The sequence below is a fragment of the Heterodontus francisci genome, chromosome X, assembly GCF_036365525.1.
Source record: "Heterodontus francisci isolate sHetFra1 chromosome X, sHetFra1.hap1, whole genome shotgun sequence".
Lineage (NCBI taxonomy): Eukaryota > Metazoa > Chordata > Chondrichthyes > Heterodontiformes > Heterodontidae > Heterodontus > Heterodontus francisci.
Window position 1 is genome coordinate 2,409,399 of NC_090421.1, and position 22,327 is coordinate 2,431,725.

General features: G+C 40.9%; 2 protein-coding genes across 5 annotated transcripts in view; one reads left to right on the forward strand and one right to left on the reverse strand.

Moving 5' to 3' along the window:
• cdk4 (cyclin dependent kinase 4) overlaps positions 1–21,510 on the forward strand; it is a 55,192-nt gene extending 33,682 nt beyond the window's left edge. For 2 of the 4 annotated variants that reach the window (XM_068024437.1, XM_068024438.1), the window contains one exon: positions 453–636. In XM_068024437.1, the coding sequence (XP_067880538.1) occupies positions 453–542 (90 nt within the window). In that variant the 3' untranslated portion in view covers positions 543–636. Of the gene's footprint in view, positions 1–452; positions 9,306–21,390 lie in introns of those variants that run through there. The other 2 variants (XM_068024440.1, XM_068024439.1) reach the window with 2 other exon arrangements.
• Positions 8,812–20,176, reverse strand: tspan31 (tetraspanin 31). Its single transcript, XM_068024441.1, has 5 exons — positions 20,081–20,176; positions 17,710–17,790; positions 15,384–15,524; positions 14,611–14,718; positions 8,812–10,921 (listed from the first exon to the last, which is right to left on the reverse strand). The coding sequence occupies exons 1-5, from the start codon at positions 20,090–20,092 to the stop codon at positions 10,847–10,849; spliced, it is 417 nt and encodes a 138-aa protein (XP_067880542.1). The 5' UTR covers positions 20,093–20,176; the 3' UTR covers positions 8,812–10,846.
• Positions 21,511–22,327: the final 817 nt, after the last annotated feature.

Below are 22,327 nucleotides of genomic sequence, written 5' to 3' on the forward strand. Positions count from 1 at the left end.
GGAAAGAAAGCAGGCCAGCCAGCTGTGAAGAGAAAGACAGAGTTGTGTTTTAGCTTTCTTTTTAAAAAAAAAAAGAAAATGCTGGTACTAGTAAAAGTGACCATGAAGCTGTTGGATTGTTAAAAACCCAACTAGTTCACTCTTTTCCTTCATTTGAAGGAAACCTGCTGTCTTTGCCTGGTCTGGGCCTATATGTGGTTGACTTTTAACTGCCCTCTGAAATGGGCCTAGCAAGCCCCTCCACTATGTAAGGGCAAGTAGGGATGGGCAATAAATACCAGCCTTCCCAGCAACCCCCACATCCAGAAATTAAATGAATTTATTTTTGAGAAAATTACCTGCACATTGTTTTAACCAAAAAAAAAAGGTTTGATGTGACAGGTCATCGGTGAGGTATATTTATTGAGCTGTGAGTATTCAGGAACTCACTGGCGTTTTGTTTTCTCTTTCAGGAGTTGTTGGCCTTCAACCCCTATAAAAGAATCTCTGCCTTTGACGCTCTGCAACATCCTTACTTCCAAGGCCAAAGTCCTGAAGTTTAAGACGATTAATAGTAACCCGTGGAAAAGAAACTGCCTGTGGCTTTGCCTGCACGGGAAGGGAACCTTTAGGTGCTACTGTTACAGATGTGCACAGCTGAGGGGAGGGAGGGGGGTAAGCAGGAAATGGCATTAACCAACCAAGGACTTCCCATAGTTTGAGATGTTTTTCCTTCTCTTGGGTTGACTTGTAAAACTCTTGTTTCTTTGGGCAAAGAAAATGAAACCTGGAAGGTGTCACTGGGGTGGTTCTTGCCCCTGGACTGCAGTCCACAGTGGTTAGAATGAGATTTCTTTGCTCCTTCAGCTCTATGTATGGCATCATTTTCTGAGTTTGCCCTTCTATTTGCATGGTGGAAGTACAACCTGGCACTGAGCACAGGTGCTCGGAATTTGGAGTCATCTGAGGAGGTAGATATCGGCCACCTGCCTTGCTTTCTCCACTGCCACCCACTCTCTAATTGGTAGGTTGCATCATCTCTGGCAAGGTTCGTTTTAAAAGGACGGGTGGGCAATGACTCTCTTGAAGTTGACTCAGTTTGCACACCAGCAGAAGCTAAAGGCGTCCACCCAGAGGGGTATTTTAACACCATGACTGCATGCTGCTTCACGCTGCCTGGCAACTGAGAAAAGTGTGGGGAAAAATAATTCTCTCTTCCCCTGCTATTTAACAATGTATTGAAATTCTTAAAGGAGCCATTCCCCATGAATCCTGACTGCTTTGATATTTAAGATCCTGTTTGACCAATGATTGACAAAATATTTTTAATTGGAAAGGCTTTCTTGGCCTGGTGTCTGTGTGGCCATTTTTAAAAATTGTGCTCCAGCAGCCCATTATATCATGTACCGTGATAATATTGCAGTGACTCAATCTCCAAACTTTGTTTTAAAATCATGATTCTTTTTTCAAGTTGCTGGAACATTGGGCCAATTGCTTTTCTCCCTGCCCCCCATGAAGGGGCAGATGTGGCCTTGGTTTAATGCCTCATGTAAAAGATGGAACCTCTGACAGTAGAGCACTCCCTCAATGCTGCATTTGTTGAAATGCGCAATACGAAATTGAAATTCAGACACACTAAAACCACCTCCCAAACCTCCTGCTTTTACTGGTGCATGGGAGCCATGATTGATGGCAACTCCAGGGCACATGGAGAAACCCATTTGTGGTGCTGAATGTCAGATATTATTCCAATTATAGCTACTGTAACAGTCTGAAGACTCATTCCACATATTAAAGGCCAGTCCATGGTTTACCCTCCGTAGGGAATGTTTACACAATGTAATATAGTCACAGGAACAGAGTCAATGCCTCGGAGAGCACCAGTTGACTGAAGTAGATTCCAGGCTTCATAAAACTCTTTTTTTATAGAACAATGCAGTGTTAGATGAAAACAAAAATCAGCATCAGAGTGCCCAGGCTAACACAACTTTTGTCTTTTTTAAACTTGTGTAAGATCACACCAAAGGTTCAAAATTCTCCACTTAAACTCTTCAGTGGCTCCCATGCCCCAGTGTTCCTACCCGAAGACTGAGACTTCCATTTCTGTTCTGCTGAACTGCAATGGGGGAGGAACTGACTTGCACAATACCCCTAGCAGAGTATTTCACTTTGGCAATCCCCCAAATGGTATCAATTGCATTAATTAGGCAATCTGCCTTTTTAAAGAGTGTTAAAATGTTCCTCACATCAGGCAGATATTCCAGAATTCCACAAATCCTACCATTCTGGGTAGGATTGCTGTAGCTGGTGGTATGAGTGAGTGTTACTGGTAGTTTTTTTTTTTGACTAAATTGAGAAAGCAATAAGTACAAACTTCAATTGCAATAAAAAAAAAGTGCCCCACTTGAGTCAGCTGTGCCCTCCTAGGTCAGTCTAATGTGATTTGGATCTGTAATGAGGTGCAGCCTCTCCATTTCAGATTGAGAAACTGACCAGACTGCCAACAGGGTTGTAACTGATTAATTTCAGGAGTCCATTACATGTAGTGTGCGTCTGCTCACCATTTTTATTAATATAACTTGCTGTTAAGTTACTGTAGAGGCAGATGAAGTAATTTGTTACTAAAGCCATCAGCTTTTGTTTAAAACTTATTCCATTGCTTCTTATTCCTAAATGGCAACAACAGGGAAGTCACTTCATTCAGTTACATGAGTGATCTTGAGTTATCATTCTTTATTTACAGACATATTTCAGTGTCCAAGTTTACTACGAACTAAATTAGCTGCCTAGGTAGATCAAACATTACTTCTATCTGTGCATGACCAGATGGAAAGCACTTTGTTGTAAAATAAAATCATCAACAGTAAATTCTGCTTCAAGGGTCCCCTTCAGCTCCTCCCAGTTATGCCATACTGAACTCTCGCTAAAGAATGCTAGAAAGGATCACGTTAATGACATGGGCATTATAAATTGGATTTAGGATTCTGAAGCTAGGACACTTAACTCGGATATTGGATTTGGGTGTTGAAACAGTTGGTGTAGTAATGGTCATCTGGCCTTAGTATGCTTTCTAAAAGTAATGTAATTACAGTTGCTAGTGCCAGCAATCATCTGCCAGTCCTTTTTTTAACTGCACCAACAGTCTGATTCTTTAGGTGCTGATTGGCATGCAACTGTCTGGTGTGCACTTGGATACATGGCCAGATCTAACCATGTTTGGTGTAATTTATTAACCAGGGTTGTAGCAGACCATAATTTCTTTCAGCAAGGAGTGGTCTTGACTTCTAATGGAGCAGTTCACATTAATCACTGGTGGCAGTAGAATACTGTCATGGGTTAGGGTTTCTGTAATGGATTTATAATCGCACGTTAATCAGACTTGTTGCTCATTTCAAGCCTGCCTGTGCCCACCCCCCAACCTTTCCTGGAATAAATCCCCAACTGAGACCAGAAAGTGGTAATCTGTTTTTGAATGCCACCCTCCAGTTGGGTGTGTGGATCCATTTACAGTTGATGCAAGCCTGCTATTAAATAAAATACAGGTTGGCCTTCAGCTGAGGTATAGTATAATTACACAGTAATATGCTCCCTGCTCATTACTGAGTGGTTGAGAAATATTGCTCTACTTATTGAGGCTGAGTTTTTAAGTAAATCTGTTGTGATAAAATGGACTCTATTTGGATGTTCACACACAAATACAAACATGGGAGCATAGTACAATGAATGGGATTTATGATTTGTCAATATTGCAGTTGATTTATAAAAAAAAACTTCTTGAAAATCACCCTTGGGTACAACACAAAAATGAATGGACCCTTCAATGCTTTTGATACATGGAGGAAACAATATCTCATTTAATCAGTAAAGTGCATCCCAGATATATAAACAGAAAATGCTGGAACTACTCAGGTCAGGCAGGCAGCATCAGTGGAGAGAAAAACTGAGTTAGTGTTTCAGGTCGATGACCTTTTGAGAGCCGATGGGGCCTCGGTTTAACATCTCCTACAAAAGACAATTTTAATAGCTTTTTGCCCAACAAAAGTCTATCGATCTCTGCATTGAAATTTCTAATTGACCCCCAGCCTCAAGACCCTTTTTTGGTTGGGGGGTGGGGGGGGCACAGCAGAAAAGAGAGGAGTGTGTTCCAGGTTTCCACTCCCCTTTATGTGAAGAAATGCTTCCAGACATCACTCCTGAATAGGCTGGCTCTGATTTTTAAGAATATGCCCACTTTTTTTGGACTTCATGAGCAAGTGCTAGATGGAGAAGATGGTGCACCTATTGCCAGTGGATACCATATGCCAGCAAGGGCTCCTCATCTTTTGGGGGAGGTGGAAGAGAGATGATGTGCTTGTGTCTGTACAATATTGCAAAAATTGTATCTTGCACAGGTGATTTGTAAAAAGAAAGCTCATTTTAGTAATACAAGCTAGCCAAGCATGACCCAAAGCTGGAAGTATATCAGTCTTAATATTTGAAACTTTTAGAAAGGCATTAATTGCATTTTTTAAGCGTTACATTGTTTCAATTATGACCTCCGATTAACGTGAAAAATAAGAAACATGAACCCCCAGATAAATTTAACAAATTACATGACAAGATTTCTCATTAAGACTTCTTATAACCACTTAACTAAATTAATTAAAGTAGCTGATACCCCAAATTACAAATAAAGGTATTTTCTTCACTTATTCAAACACATGTATGTTGCACAATCCTTTTTGATGACTCAATCCTTTTGTGGTCAATTCCTCCCAGTTGCAATGGGTTGCATCGCCCCAGACTTTAAAAAAAAAAAATCAATATTCTCTTCGCTTAATTCTCCAAGCACTTCTGACCTGAACATTTGTGGATAATGTAATTTTATTTAGAGATACAGCACTGAAACAGGCCCTTCAGCCCACTGAGTCTGTGCCGACCAACAACCACCTATTTATACTAATCCTACATTAATCCCATTACCCCCTCTCATCCCCACCTTCCTCAATTCCCCTACCTATACTAGGGGCAATTTATAATGGCCAATTTACCTATCAACCTGCAAGTCTTTGGCTGTGGGAGGAAACCGGAGGAAACCCACGCAGACACAGGGAGAACTTGCAAACTCCACACAGGCAGTACCCAGAATCGAACCCGGGTTGCTGGAGCTGTGAGGCTGCGGTGCTATCCACTGCGCCACTGACCACTGCGCTGCCCAGTGATCCCATGGGTCCTGTATTCTTCTGCCAGCTTTGACTCTCAAAACAGGTTTAAGTCTTCACAGCCTTTTGCAACTTATCTTAAGGGAGAAGGTGTTCTCCATCTCCAGTCTGGATTCACAAAGCCACTCTGACCTTTTCATTATTCCCAGGTGTTGACACGTACCTGGTTCACTTGCAATTTCTCAGTTACTAATTCCTTGTTTTACAACCCAAAAGTCAGGGAGGGCAAAACCCATTGTTCTGGTGTTAATGCTGTAGTCTCTTGTTTTTTTGAGAAGACAGTCTTTGATCTTTTCTCTGTTGTAACCTTTTGCAGAGTGGAGGTGAGGTCAGCTGACCTTCTGGACTCCATCTTGAACTTTCAAAAAGCACAATCTTTAGGACAATCACGTTATAAGATCCAATGTTCATAACTTCCTCTCAAAAATGCAACATAATCACATAATTGTAAATATTTTCATTACCATTTACACAGGTGACTATTACATTTGAGTTGTTTGCCTCCATTATACCCCTTATTTAAATTCTGGATAGAGCAGTGGCAATTACATTGCTCTTTCCTGCAACGTATACAATCTTTAGGGTAAATGTTTGTAACAGTAGGCTCCATTGACATAATCTAGTGCTGTTGATTTTTTTGAATTTTCTAAGTTGGTGCTAGCACCACTGGTGAACTCCAGCTACTTTGACTAGGTTCAATTGTATCATTCTTTCTGACCTGAGCCAATTCATCAGGATTGAGTTGATGAGGGTTCTGTTTAATGGGTGTGGTTATTCCCACATCAACCCCATGAATAGCCAGAGGAGTTTAACCTAGCTTATCTGCACATATGACTAACTCTTTTAGCAGTTCAGCTATATCCCTTTTATGTGGTTCAGAAAGTATAGATCTGTATTTAGATTTTCTACACTTGTGTTTGCTAGTTTCACCACAGGGGGTTCAATCTGATCGTTCTCACTCTCTGCTCCTTTCCTCCAGTTCCTCAAAAGTAACGCTATCTTTAACTTTGTCTTTTGTCATTTGATGTAATTCACTGACTGACCAAGTTTATGGTGCGAGTATCTTTTCAACATATTCGTGACACACCCTTTAACTTTTCTGTCTGTCTGGGGTACTAACCAAATAGTTCACCTCCCTAAATTTCCTCTTACTGAAGTAAGGTCCACTGAATCAAGCTTTCAATGGTTCCCTAGGCAAATGCAACAAAATTAACTCCGTCTCCAGGCTGTAAACTGTGTGCCTTAGCTTTTCTATCCACTTGGATTTTCATCGCTTGCTGAGAAATCTTGATGTTTTCTGGGTCTCTGAATTTTGACATAATCTAAAAGGGTAGTTTCCACTTACAAAAATCTGAGTTTAAGGGGACCCCTAACCACGCATCCATAAACCAATTCCAATGCACTAGAATCAGTGGACTCATTTGATGTGTCCCTGGTGGCAAATAAAAATGATGGCCCTTATCCCAATCATGAGGATACTCAAAACAATAAGCCTTTATCATCCTTTTTAGAGTTTAGTAATACCTTTCCAAAGCACCATGTGACTGTGGGTGGACCACCATAACCTCCTGGGTGTTTTCCTTAGTGCTGCAAGTTGGAAAATACATAAAATATGGCAGTTAAATAATTTGTTCCATTTACATTTTAGCTGTCGATGTATTTTGGCACATGGAGAAATGCACAATATACAGTATGTATTAAGACTGTAATGAAACTATCCATTTAGGAGGAACTGCATCTAAATAAAATGGGGATAAAACAATGGTCCAAAGGTAATGAAGTGTGGCTTTTTTGGGTGCTTGTAAATTTTTTGGACTGAAGGAGGGGAGGAGAGTTGCAGTCAGTGTTTTGGAACTTATTTACACTGATGTGCTTGTGTGGGAGAAAAAAAACAAAGTAAAACTGCCCACATTTACTATTTGTGAAATGTTAATTTCTACCCAAGGAGTAATTTTTTGCAGTGACTTTCCACCCCATGTATAGGTCCAATATTCTATTGTGTATATGCTTATAATTGCCAATTGTGTTTCTGGAGTGAACATCAGCTTATCCAGCCTTTGTTCACACTCAGTGGGAACCTGGAAAAATATATATAGGGATTTCTTGCACATTGTTTGTTTTGATATGGTTTTACACTTTCCCCTGAGATTCTGTGACAGAACGTTGAGCCACCACTCCCTACTCATCCGCCATAGCTTGGAACCTACTACATTGGTATTATCCTGTCGCACAGTATGGTTAAGTACTATACCCCTAAACTTTTACCAAGATGACACTGGAGATCCTCCAAAGAGCAGTGTCCTTGACATCCAATTCAAAATAGTCCCTTTGACAAATTCTTGAAGACTGATTTGGTTAAAATTTGCATTTTTGTCTTTTTTGCATCCCAGCCTTTGCTTTACACTTCCCCACAGCAACACAAGAGTTAAGGAACTCAGATGGTGGAATGTGGATTTGTATTTGATTCCCATGTTCTGTGGTGATGCTCCTTTCTCTTTCCCCTCCCCCGCCCAAAGTTTGACCGTGTTATTCATGAATTAGTAAAGCATTTATTGCAGAAGTTTGTTTTCACTTAATTTTGTACAGTAAACCATTGTACTGCAATTATTTGTTGGTCTGAACTTCTGGAATATACTATCAAACCTTTCATCCATCAGAATTTGCCCAACAATCTCCTTGAAGGGCTTTAGATTTCCACAATCATTTAAAATATACAGGGTTTGCCCTAGCATTGGACTATCTTTCTGAACAGGATGCTGGTACTCTTAGCATGAACATACTTTAAACACTGGTGTGTTTTGAGGAGGATACCAAACACTTCCAGAAAAGTTCCATAAACTACCTGTCTTCTGCCATAAGAAGCATACTACTACATAGATTTGGTCCTGCTCACACTTTCTAGAACCCACAGTGGGCATGATCACATATTCCTATCTTTTCCCCTCCAAGTCTCAAACATACTAACCACAGAAGGGAGACTACCTAAACTATTCACGTTGGCAAAAGAAAATTCACCCTCCCCTCCTGTGTCACAAGAGGATCTCCACAAATGTTAACCAAATCCTATGCCAATTCCTGCATTTGGTAATCCCCTCCCCCCAGGAACTGCTTGCACCTTGGGAGAAAAAAGGCAAACCGCAAACTTTCCAAGTCCACTAATATAGCAACTCATGCAATGCTGGGTCATTACCAACATAATGCTCCAACCATCTCCTTTATCCTGTCTGCTGGAGTCTCTCTATGGCTACATGTCCCTGCCAGAGACTGGGTGCTTTCAATTAAAAATCTCTACACAAAACTGCTTCACACCCAGTATCTTGCCCTTGCAAAGTGTCTGCAAAATTTGCCTGATCACATGGATTTCTAAATGTTAATGTTTAAAAAAAAAAAAAAAAAATTAACAATGCACTACCCTCAGCCAGACAGCCCAGTTCTATGGATGGGGCAGGGATGGGTGGGTGCATTTTTAGGTTCCTTACCAGTGGATATTTGACACTCAAGCTGATACCTCTTAATAAAAGGCAGTTTTACTTTTGGCTAAAAACATTTCAATACCCTTAAAAAATTAACTTAGCATGTAATGAATATTCAACAGAGGATCAAGCTATTCGTATCACAACATTCTGGCAACTGAGCTATTCAATAATTTAATGTATAATTTCATTACTAAAACAGTACAGAATACACAGGAGTACATAGAGAGGACACTCCATGCAATTTGTACACAACATCCTGAGTGAAGGATTAGTAATTAATACAAGCTTGACTTCCAAGGAATTCAATTTTTTAAAATTGATTCTCAGGATAAATTGCCCCCCCCCTTGTGGCCTGCTGCCTTGAGTTGCTGTGGGTAGCACTGGACTGAACTTGGCTTTTTATTTCCAGACTTAAAAAAAAAAAATTTAGATTCTGAGATTAGCCCAAGTCTCACGATTACTGGTTCACCAAATGTAATGCCAACCAACTAACTGGTTTTGAATGGGTCTGTTTGGGTTAACAAGATCACTTATTCACCTCAAACTTCCATTGTGTAGTTGTCAAAAGGTCAAGCACTGAGCTGCTTTTCACTTCACTGATGAACCTTGAGGCCAAGGTCATTTTTGCATGAACTAGCCATAAGTGAAAGCTGAAGACTTCATGCCTGATCAGCTTCCATTCAGTGAAAAAGAAAATTGAAAACATGCACCAGGGTCCTTTGTCTTTTTGACCAGGAAAATTAGAGTTAAAGCAAACCTATGTTAATTGAAGGGACTCAGATTGCCAGCAGTTTGGGGATTGTATTTCTCTACTTTTCTGTGTGGACATTGCCATGTAAATTAATGGCACATCATACAAAGAGAGGTGAAGGCAACAGACAAATTAACTCAATTAATTAACAGTGTAGGGCCCCTATAAAACTAATGCTGCACTTCGTTCATAGCTCATAAAAAGACACTGCTCCATCCCCTTGTATTCTAGTGTGGAATCTTGCTCTGTACAGCAGGAAATAAAAAGGCAGTGTAGTCTCAACTTTCAGCATTGTGATCTAGGACACACTGACAAAAATCAAACATGGCTCCATACATGTTTAGAATGCTCCCTCAAAACAATTAGGGAGACTAACAAAAATCAAAGTATGGTACATCATATTTCAATGGTATCGACATAACACTTTAAACACCAAAGCCAGACAGTTGAAGATGAACATAAGCCATTGAGAATCTTAACTCTTCACATTTATTCTCTCACCCCCTGACCCCAATTCAAAACCATTCTGCTCACTTGCAGTTGCCAGGTTGAATAGAGCTACAAAACTGTGGCTGCCCCACAGAAAAGTTAGTGGAGAAGGGAGACTCCCAGGCTGGCCAGAATGTCCATCATGCCCCCTTGTCTCAGGCACCAGAGCAGATGTGGATAAGCTGGAAAGTTAGCTTCTGCTTTGACTAACCTGTAGCCAAAGAAATGGGTCTTGTGTAACTACAAGCATGACTCGAACCAATACCTTCACTAGCACAGCCCCATAGTAGCAGTGGAGCTGAAGCTACACATCCATTGAGTTTGAAATCTGTATGGTTGCTCCTACTGATTCTCCCATCGCAAATTAAAAACTTTTACCATCAAGTTTAAACTCTGATGATTGTGACAAGTATTCCTTGTAAAAGTTCTGTACAATAAAAAGGCTCTTTCAATCAGTTAAAACATTTATTTAAAAGGGAGGAGACTCTAAATTTCTTTCTTGCCCTCAATTCTCCTCCATTAACAAGCCTAAAAACTGGCTGAACATTAATAGTAGCTGTAATTATGCATCATTTGTCTAGTATATTTAACTGTACATGAAGAAACAGCAAGCTCTGGCCTAATTTCTAAGAATTATTTCAAAAGTTTGCACACATTTTTCAAGTTCTGTTTTAGTCGAGTATAGCCACATAACCAGGGACGTATCGAGGACGGTGCTTTTAGTTAGTACAGCCCAAAGCATCAGAGTCTTGTCAATCATGGTATCACGATCATTCATGCAGTCTGGCCAATTTGCTCCATCCTATCATGCGTTAATGAAGGTAAATGGACATTCTTTTTCGGCCTTACATACCCCTGTGAGCTTTGATGAAAATAATCCCTGGGAAAGATAATTTCTGATGAGCAGCTAGAGGATACAATGGTCATGAGTGCAGAGAAAGGGGAGGGTTCTATAAAAAGGCACTAGGATTTGCTCGAGGGTCCTTCTGGTTCCGAAATCGCACAGCGAGCCAAACTCCAAGGATCTGAGGAACAAAAACACAAAATAAAGAAGTGTAGTGAAATGTTTTCCCCCTTCCATTCTTCCTTACTGGTACATTACCTAACACAACATGAAAAAACCTTGCAAATTGAAAAATATGAGAAAGCATACACAAAGAACAATGGACATCCCAGAGCAATTATTTAGCAGTAATCAGAGCAATAGGTTCCGATCATATAAACTGTAGCCAGTAAATAATTATCCACACCTTGAAATCAAAGGATATTATAGCATTTAAAAATCCAGGACTTTTTGTGAAACTCAGGGCTGCTTTGATCATTAACAGCTCTCCATGCAGAAACTGACCTCCTGGCCACTCATTGATACCAATGATTAACAAATTCAAAACCGCAACTGTTAAATCAGAAATGTATTTTTAAAATTACAGTCAATCACCAGAATATTGGATTGGTAAATGTATTATTTTGCAATTCCCAGAGCCCCGCAAAATTCCTCTATGTAGATCTTCGATGGCTTTGCTTATGGTTACGACAACGTTGGGAGCCCCATTTCCAATACCTACCATGGCTCTGATCCAAGGTCTGTGTTAGACATTCATCCTCCAATGGCACTCTACTTTCCTCCTGTCGCTATTGCTCAGATTGAGGGGCACCTCTCAGCCCCTACCCCTCCAATCTCTATGCTACTAGTCGCTACCCTAGTAACTAGGGCTCTACAAATTCAGTCAATTTTACAAATGTCACAGCATTTTAAGAATTGTGAATTTTACGATTTGACATTTAAATCATAAATTTCACTGTTGCAACAAACCATGAAAATGATCCATTTAGAACAAGAAGGGGTAGTTTCTGGTTTCAAATGGCATTTATTGTATACTCAAAAACTATTGTAAAAAGCTGACTATATATGAACTCACTGAGATCAGTGGTTGAATGCGAGCATGGAGCAACCTGCAACTGTTTCTTCATTCCCTGTCTCTGCTCTATGAACAACTGTCAGTGTTTAGTCATAGCTCTCCACATCCACAGTTTGTTGGAACTGTCAGACAGCGCCACACTAGCCTTGCAAGATGGGGGATTCTGCATTCCACAGTAAAGGCCTACTCGGGTATGAAATTGAAACCTGACCCAGGCCAGAGTCCTTTGTTTTTTTCTCCATGCCCGACCCAACCACCGTAATAAAAGGTTAATTATATCAAACATACCTTGTCCAAATGTGATCCTCCATTCCGTCAGCAGGCTATTCCTGCAGAATCTTCCTCCCCTAGCAAGGCAGCATTGTGTCCGCGTCCAGCCCAACCCGAGCCGAGCCCAAATGCCGGACCCAGAAGACAGACCCGACCCAAACTCGACCCACGTCGTCTGGTCTGTTCGGGTTCAGATCGGATAGCTATGCTTTATTCCAGAGTTCCAAAACTGAACAGGCGAAGTACAATCTGCTTCTTTTGCAATGCTTTTATAAGCAAGAATCTCCAGTCTACAGTTCTGGTCAAAGCCAGGAATGGCAAACTAAATCCACAATCAACAGGTGCATTTGTGCAGGGTCAAAGATATGCACAGCTTTCAGGAACGCCACAGAGGTTTGTTGAAACCTCCAAGCCACTTTGCTGCTCGACTCTTTCCCGTAGCAGTAATATTGTTTAAGCTTCTTTGCCATGCAAGAAAACACCTGTTGATCACAGGCATTTAATTCAGCATCAGAGTGTTGTTTGTTTTGACTGTGCTTCAACCCAGAATAGTACATCCATTACTTTCTTGTAAGCTTTGTGGATTGTGACGTGTTGAGATTCAAACCAATTGATTAAATCCCAGTCGTGTAGCATTCTTGGCAACAAATGGAATCTCACTAAGCTGAGCATCGTTTGGAAGGGTTACTATGTCTATTCAAATCTGTTTTTGCTGTGAGCGCGAGATGAAGTCTGAGTCGTATTTCAGGTGAGCTGCATGATACTGAACTGCTCGAAACCAAGAATTCCAATGTGTAATTACTGGCTCTGGAGGAACGGCGATGTTTTGTTTCCCCAATTTCAGCCGCATTTGCAATGTGTTGCCTGTATCGAAGCTTGTAGCTAGGGCAGTGTTTGAAGATTTTATGCATGTACCTGACCAGTTTGTCGACTTCACCAAACTCGCTTTTCCACAGTTCACTGACAAGAAATTATATGTGCATTACATGTAATAATATGGACAGCATTAGGCATTACACCATGGAGCACAGATTTGAAAGATGTAATTTAAGTTGCAGTGTCATTAATGAAAACATACACTTTGCTGAAATCTGCACCGTATTTTGAAACGGGTTTGATTATTGCTTGGGAAACTGGTATAATTAACAGCTCACAAATAATTGCAAAGATTCTCATGCGTTAATCAGATACTTCATCACCTCACAATGTGTAGCAAGCGCCTTTGGCAGGTAGTCCTGCTGTAGTTTATTGGCACTTGCCAAGCAACCATCATTTTGCACATTACATTGAACGAACACCTGCAGCTTTGGGTGATCAAGTTTTTCCAATGGTATGTTTGCGCTTGCAAAAGCATCCACAATTTACTTGTAACCAACCCACGATTTTCTGAGCTCTGTCAACTTCTTAGAGATGAAACCATTGTTTCTTTGCATGTTCATTTTCCAGCAATGCAATGTTGTATGCTCTCTTTCTGCTGTGATGGCTTTTGGACTCGAAGTGACACTGAATTGTTGCCTGCCGTGTGATCCAACGAAACATTGCAGCTTGTTGTTGTAGCCATAGTCCTGAAGGACCATAGGCATCTCTCCCATTTGAGACGGTCAGTTGGTGATGTATAGCTTGAGGTTTACCACTCCAGAAGCGTGGGGCCAGGTGAGGAGGCAGGCCTCAATGAACTACCACAGCCAGATTGAGTCTGTACCGTTGGCGTCTTTTTGCATCACACACTAGCCGTCTAGCCAACTTGTACAAAAAACAGTATTCCACCATCAGCATGCAGAATTTGGCTTCCAAATTCTTTCACTCGATGTACTGAAGTAATGGTTGTGGCCGTTTTGGATTTGCTCATTCTGGCATTCTCACTTGTCTGCCAATACCTGAAACTGCTTCTCTCAAAACTGCATCAGAAGCCCTCCCTCATCTACTAATCAATGGAGGTGAGCCTGTGTCAACCACTAAAACGCACTAAGTTTGCAAGATACCCAATCAGCAAGGTGAGCCTTGTGTCAATGAATAAAACGTGACGTTCACAAAATGACTGATTTCAGAGGACCCGAAATTTCACAGTCCGTGTTGCATGTTTCACAACCGTGAATTTGGTAGGGCTCCAATAACTGGCCAGGATTGCCTTTAGTTTTGTATTCTATACGACCCATCAGAAAACTTGAGACTACACACTTTGAAACTGCTAGTGATGCAAATATACAAGGACAATTTATTAGTAAAAAATCTTTATTAATGCCCCACATCATGAAACAAGTGGAAAATGTCAAAATGATATTTTTACAGTCTAGTTTATATTTTAGAAATATCCAGAAACCCAACTGAAGAAAATCAAAATGGCCCAAGACAGGATTGCTGGCACACCCGTGAGCTTTAGGATTTTACACCCAGAACAAAGAACTGCAATGGCTCAGTGGCATTGATGAGAAACCAATTTTTTCTCTTTTTTAAAAGATTGTACCTCCACAAGATATTTTGGGAGAAGTGAATCCACCATTACTTTACAATACAACAAAGCTCACCTCAGTGAAGCTGAAGAAAAGTCCCACTCCACCCAGAATCCTCAGAGCCTCGCCAGAATGCATCAGCATGACATTCCCACAAGTTTTACAACTGGTTTGACTGCATGGCTGTAAAAAAAAAAATTAGGCACACAGCATTTAAAAGACAAAAAAAACATTCACCAGGCAAGAAAGATTACACAGAAACTCTTTATAGGGCAACATCTATGCAGCTGTTACACTTATTTTCTGAATGTTGCATTTGTTCAATAACTACAGAGGATTCCTTTCAAACATGAACCTTCTGCCTCAATTATATTTGGTTTGTGGGCACTTCACTGAATAGCACAAGTGTGGAGATTTACATAGAAAAGCTAGTTTTAACTTTGTTTGGGTGGGGGAAATTTGAGGAACTTTAATACCCTCCTAGGCCACCAATGCATTGTCCCAAGGATGATTTACCTTTCCAACCTTCCCTCATTTACCCCCCTCCACCCCTACCATCTCCTAAGAGTGGAATCTGATTCAAACCTGTACCCATTCCCAAACTGTGGCAGTGACCTATTTATTTCTACACAGGTAATTTCAAATCAAGACTCAAGTGGATGAATAGGAGCCCAATACATTTCTGACAACAAAAATTGGTGGGGTCCATTTCCTGAAACTACTATAGAGCAAGTACATACCATATCTAGTACCCTTATATTACCCTTTAACGCTGTCCAGGGAACTCCTGCTTTGTTGATTTCATGCATTTATACAATGCCAATAATCCAACAAGAAAAATTACTCACTGCTTGACATATTGAATAATCAGTCACATAGGTTGCAATATTCTCTGTATCATTCATAAATCCACAGCAATTCAGTTGGTTTTCTAGATCATGTCTGGTTATATTTGACATTCTGTTCCAGGTCAACTTTAGCAGATTCTCCTAGACAGCAAAAAATAAATCAATGTCACACAACACACTGACTTCTGATGTCATTTTTGAAGTCCGCCATGCAGCCCTAAATGTAGCAGCATTCTGAGTGGGTGGGACAGACTGTCAATGAGGTTAGCTACAAAGTTTGGACCTCCGTTCAAGACCAAAGCGTTGGAGTAGGGACTGAGTTCTTTTCCCAAATGCTCAGCTATTTATAGAAGCTCATTTTGGAGGAGGTGTGGCTTGGTGTATTTACAGCACTAATCTCTGCTCAATTTAGAGTTCCAATTCTGATTGGAGGATCAAGAGGGCAGAGCAAGAGTTTTATCTCTGGGTCCCAGACTGGGAGTTTGAGTTCATTCATCTAACTTGACATACCAATGCAGGACTGAGGGAGGGCTGCATTGATGCAGGTGCTGATTTCTGATAAGGAATTAAACCAAGATACAGCTATATATTCAGGTGAACTTTAAACAACCCATAGCATCAATGGAAGCAAAGTATATAATTCTCCCAGTGCCCTGGCAAACATTCCTTTGCCAATCAACACCACTAAAAACAAAATTCACCAATCATGTATAAAGTTACCCTGCTTTGAAAAGAATCCACTCCCTCTGTGCTACATAGAGACTGGCACACTCCCCTCCCTTCCATTAAGAACATTTCCTTTTTTTGAAAAAAAAGAGAGGAGGCCATGATCCCCATCTGTCTGTGTTAAATTCCAACTCTGGTCCTACAGAAGATAGATGGACTGTCAAACAGTGTGGCACAGAGGATCCTCTCTTTAGTAGTGGTGAAAGGTTGCTCTACTAATTTCTCACCTATAAAATAAGCAGTTCCAACTCTTTTTTAAAAAAATGTTTTCAGCACAAGTGAACAACAGCCACAGCTATAGCAAATGTAGCTTGGGTCATGTTCAAAAGGAGTGAAATTTACCCAAACATGTCCAATTAACAAGTGCTTCTATCCCTACACTAGATCTTTTATGACTGGCTTTGGGACCTATGCAAAAAATGGTTATAAAGAGAGCATTTTAAAAGAGGTTCACAATAAATGGAGCAATTTAAAATTTAAAAAAAAAAAATCACCTTGGAGACAGTGGCATAATAGAGGGTCTTAACCTGGCAGAGCAAAAGTAGTGATTGGCAACACAAAGTGGGGTTCATAGTATTACATTATGTCAGCTTATCACTAATTTAGACAATTACAGCCTCAAGTGGAATTTATCTTCACTTCCTTGAATATCTAACATGCAAGGATTAATTAAATATTCAGATATAGTTAACCAAAGTTACAATTTTAGTGACTTATTACCAAATAAGCCTGCCTGTACAGAAGCACCATAAGCTTTGAATATTCAGATGACAAATTAGTAGAATTCACCAGATCAGGTGCGGTATAATGCTCTCATATAAATGGAACCATTAATTCGAAGCAGACATACAATAATTTCACATTTTCTCCCCTACATTAAAATCATATTGCGTGTGCACCCTAATTCAAAAATGCATCACCCAGTTTTGAGCCACAAACTAGGGAGGTTTTTGAGTTAATCCCTTGCATTCCCAAATTAGCTGCTCTCAAGCAGGGCGGAGGTACGGGTGCTACAACTGGCCTGTCTCTGGACTTGGAAGGGGTTTCTTAGCTCCTGTTTCGGACATCTCCCAGTGACTCCTACTGAGACATAATGCATGTCAACATCAAACAAGAGCAGAACTGGGTTTCCTGAAGTTCAGTAGAGGGGGAAAAAAATGGTCCTATGGGCACACTGTGTTCCAAAATAGTTTGAAATGTATGGGGTGTAGACTTGGACAGTCTAGTATTAAATGAAGACACACACACACAGTAAGGATAATGTTTCTGGTTCATGACCTTTTGCTATATCCCAACACTGAATACTGTGCTGAGAATAGCAAGAAAAATACTCCTTTATCCAAAAAATGCACCATGCATTTCAAAGAGTTTTTATAAAGTAGGAAATTGATTATACCACTTGTACTCCTGGGGGCATAGTGAAGGAGTGGGGGGTGGAATATGATGGTCTAGGATGAGCAGTAGGCACAGTTTGGATTGATGTCTGGACTTGCCAAGCTTCTTACATCATATTCATCATTTGCACAATTGCAACAGGCCAGGCCTTCTCAAAAGGCAACCACAACACTCCACATGTTTGTAGGAACAAATGACAAGGTACCTGTTGACTTCGGTTGAGAGCCAGGCATGAGCAGGAGACTCCAAACTGAATCACAAAGACCAGGAATAAAATTACCATGTACTGGAGTGAAAACAAAGTTAAGGAAACAAGGAGGGAGAATTACTGTAAATAAAAAAATCAACGCTGAAAGAATTCAGATTAGAATGTACATTTATATTGACTGCTCATAAAGCCTGTTTCTAATATTCTTTACTGGTGAAATGTTCTTATTATTTTCACCTTGTCTCGACTTCAACTGCTGTCAGGCAAGATAAGGGCACTGATTAAATGCAGAGCAAAGGCTTTCACAACAGCGTTCCAATATTGTGTCTTAAACCCAAACTTAAGAAACACACTAAAGTCTTCCCCAACGCACCCCTGCACCACCCCCCCACCCCCCTCAAGAACTGGATTGGTACGACCCCAATCCATTACAGACATGGCAAGGGACTTTAATGTGAAGTGACACCATGGTACACCCCATCACACCTTAAAAATATTTTCCTGTTATACCAGAGACAATTTAATATCTGCCCATACATTTCATTAGATAAACTGGTCCCTTGAACATGTCGCCATCATCGACATAGGTGCCGTTTTAGTGTAATTGGATCAATACTTTCTAGGAAAAAAACTATTAAATAAAGTAAACTTGAATACTGTGCCAGCATGCAATCACCTCAAATTATTCAACCAGCGCAGCTCAAAATACTCTCTATACACACGTTTGGAAGAAGACTGTGTACAGTGTGAATATTTCACCCATTTCCTGCACTGCTCTTTATCAAAATCCTAACAAAACTAGGATGGCAGCCATAGCATCAGTGACACGCTCTGTTCCAGGGCTTATCTTTGATAAGAGAACGCCTCCAACAAGGGCTCAAGAAACATTTCGATTGCTTCTCAGTTTATTTACACAGCATGTGACTCACAAAGGCTGCTTCCATCATTGAGTTAGGGATTACTGGTGTCATAATCAGCCAACTTTCATTTTGAATACAACTGTGGTCCTTTTTGGCAGAAGTCTTAAAGCAAGCTTGGGCTGATAAGTGGCACGTAACATATGCGCCCCAAAAGTGCCAGGCAATGACCATCTCAAACAAAAGAGAATCTAACCATCTCCCTATGACATTCAATGGCATTACCATCGCTGAATCCCCCATCAACACCCTGTAGGTTACCATTGACCAGAAACTGAACTGAACCAGTCACATAAATGCTGTGGCTGCAAGAGCAGGTCAGAGGCTGAAAATTCTGTGGCGAGTAACTCACCTCCTGACTCCCCAAAGCCTGTCCACCATCTACAAGGCACAAGTCAGGAGTGTGATGGAATACTCTCCACTTGCCTGGATGGGTGCAGCTCCAACAACACTCAAGAAGCTCACCATCATTCAGGACAAAGCAGCCCACTTGATTGACACCCCATCCATAAACATTTACTCCCTCCACCAGTGACGTACAGTGGCAGCAGTGTGTACCATCTACAAGATGCACTGCAACAACTCACCAAGGCTCCTTAGACAGCACCTTCCAAACCCAAGACCTCGACCACCTAGAAGGACAAGGGCAGCAGATACATGGGAACACCACCACCTGCAAGTTCCCCTCCAAGTCACACACCATCCTGACTTGGAACAATATCGCTGTTCCTTCTTTGTCACTAGGTCAAAATCCTGGAACTCCCTAACAGCACTGTGGGTGTACCTGCACCCCAAGGATAGCAGCACTTCAAGAAGGCAACTCACCACCACCTTCTCAAGGGCAATTAGGGACCCGCATCCCATAAACAAATAAAAAAAGTATCATTCTTTTCAGTTATCGTTTAAGGATTATCTCTGCATTTTCCTTGTGTCACGGAAACTCAAAATATTATGCTCCTAATCGCAAGCATGGCTCTGCTGGGAAGCAGAGAGCACAGGCCAGGCATTTCCATGCAGGTTAGAGAATCACCAAGGGTCACCTTTACTAACCTTCTAGTGGGCCGTGTTCACAGTGGCATCAAAGACCTAGGAGTAGGACAACAAATTATGTGGCTACAAATGGAACAAGAATATTGTTTGGGATTTGAGGAAAAATGTTTTTCACCCAAACGGTGGTTGGAATCTGGAACACACTGCCTGAAGAGCTGGTAGAAGCAGGAACCATCACAACATTTAACAAGTATTTAGATGAGCACTTGAAACATCATAGCATACAAGGCTACGGGCCAAGTGCTGGAAAATGGGATTAGAATGGATAGGTGCTTGATGGCTGGCACAGACACAATGGGCCGAAGGGCCTGTTTCTGTGCTGTATAACTATGACTTTAAGAATAGCTTGGAAGAGTCATACTAAATTTGTTTTTAAACCAAAGAAACCAATGAAAGGATACAAAGAACAGCATAACCTGATGGTGATTGACTGCTGCCACAAGTCCGACAACAGCAATGAGAAGCAGGAACACTCCCACGGCAATGACTCCACCAATGACGTTTATACTGGAAACAATGCCGCAACTTTTGCCCCATGCTGCTACCCCGATAAGTAACAGTCCAACAAGCTGCAAGAGAAAGGGGAATAACGGTGATGTCCAGATATTGGCAATTCACATTACTCTGGAATAGTACTAGCACATTAAAAAAATGGAAGAACAAATGCCTTGTGTCAAGACTTCCCAAAGCACTTTATAACTACGACTAGCTTTTTGCTGTGCATTCACTGATAAGGTAGTCAAACCAGGAGAGGGCAGAGGGGGAACACAACCAAGCATGTTCTCACCAGATATCCACACACCGCTTTTCAGCTGGGGGGGTCAGTGGACTGAGTAGAACTCCCTAATCCAAGGCACTGAGGCTCACCACAGAAGCATTAATTGAAACAGAAATGTTCCTTGTCGGTATGATCCAGTTCTAACTGAGGGAGGTTTCCCCCGTTCCCGTTAAAATTTAACTGCATTGTGTTCCATTTTGTCATTATGTGCAGCAGCATCAGAAGTCTTTTAGTTCTGTTACCAAGCTTTTCAGTCAACCCTATTCACCTCTCCCTTCCATACGATTATCTATGAGGCTCCTTGCGATGTCCATGTTGAAGGCTCCATATATAAATGCAAACTGATGTATGACCAGAACAAAAGTATTATCCTTTGCTGCAGCCATACGGTCAGCTACAAGGCGAAGCAACTGCAAAGACCAAGGATCACCATATTACATAAAATGATCAGGCAAAGGTTAATGTCTCATCAGTACCCAACAACATTCAAACCTAATCAGTGTTCAAGTTGCTTTGTGTTAGAAATCTATCCCAATAGCCATTCATTGGTAATTAAACCTTCTGTCCTTTTCTGATTATTTTTTGCAAAACTTCTCTTTCCACATAAATCTATAAGCTCTTCTATCCATATTCACAATCATCTCAGCTTTGCCATCTCCAGTGGTCTCAACTCCCATGGTCTTCATCAGACATCATCTCTGACCACTCGGTTGTACCCCTCACCACCACATTCCGATGCCACTTCCTTCTGTCTCCAGCCCTGGGGGAAAAAAACTCTCATCACTTATAACTGCTAAGTAAATCCCAACTGCCTCAACCTGGCCCTCCATTCACAATACTTCTGCAGCTGTCAAGCCTCAGTTCTGTTGAAAGGTCACAGATCTGAAATGTTACCTCCGTTTCTTTACACGGCACTTTCTGTTCCCATTTCAGAGTTCCAGCATCTGCGGCATTTTGCGCTTACATCTCTGAAGTGCATTGGGTGTTTTTCGATTTTAGAAGGGGCTATAAAAATGCAAGTTGTTGTTGCCATGACTGACGTCTATTTTAAAGGTAAGCAGTAAAAAGCCTGGATGTTTGCCAAGCTTTGATGTTCTTTCAAAGTAATAATTCTTTCAATGAATACTGGTTTCCAGTTACAAATTATTCACCTGACTTCAGACTGGTTCTGGAGGTCTGGGAACATTCAAATACAAACCCTTTCATATCACAGCAGGTCATGCAGTTATCAAACTGCTTGCGTCTCTATATTAAGACTAATGTAACAGTTCTGTACCATGATCAGTCCTTTGCCTTCTTCAAGATCGCAACAGTCACCAAGACTTTGCTGTGGGTATAGAGCTCATGGTTTAAACAAAAACAATGTACAAATCTTTGAATGTAACCAATTCCACAATTCAAAAGAATTACATAGAATTTACAGCACAGAAACACAGCTGCCTTTTTACTGTTGAGTCCCATGTAATTTTCATGCAATTATGCACCTTTGTGTGAAGATTAAACAGTCAGCTGTATTATTCTACAGCTTCCTCTTGAGAGGATGCAATCACAATAGGAATTAGTCAAAAGGTTCAGAGTGACTTTACCACCAAATGGCACCTCTTGAATCTTTCAGTTCACGTCAAAATCTTAAGAGTGATCAGAGCTTCTCCATGGGTATAGAACTCAATTTTGAAATAAAAACACACAGATCTTTCAATGTTTGGAATTGTGGAATTAGAAAGAGGAAGAAAGTGTCTTTTCCCGACTAGGTCTTCCAATTTTCCAAGGGAAAAGCTGCGCCAGAATACTAAGCATCCAAAGCTTGTTAACAGTCCTAACATTATGCTGTCACTATCAGAATAGCAAAGATTTGAAGCAATGTTTGACA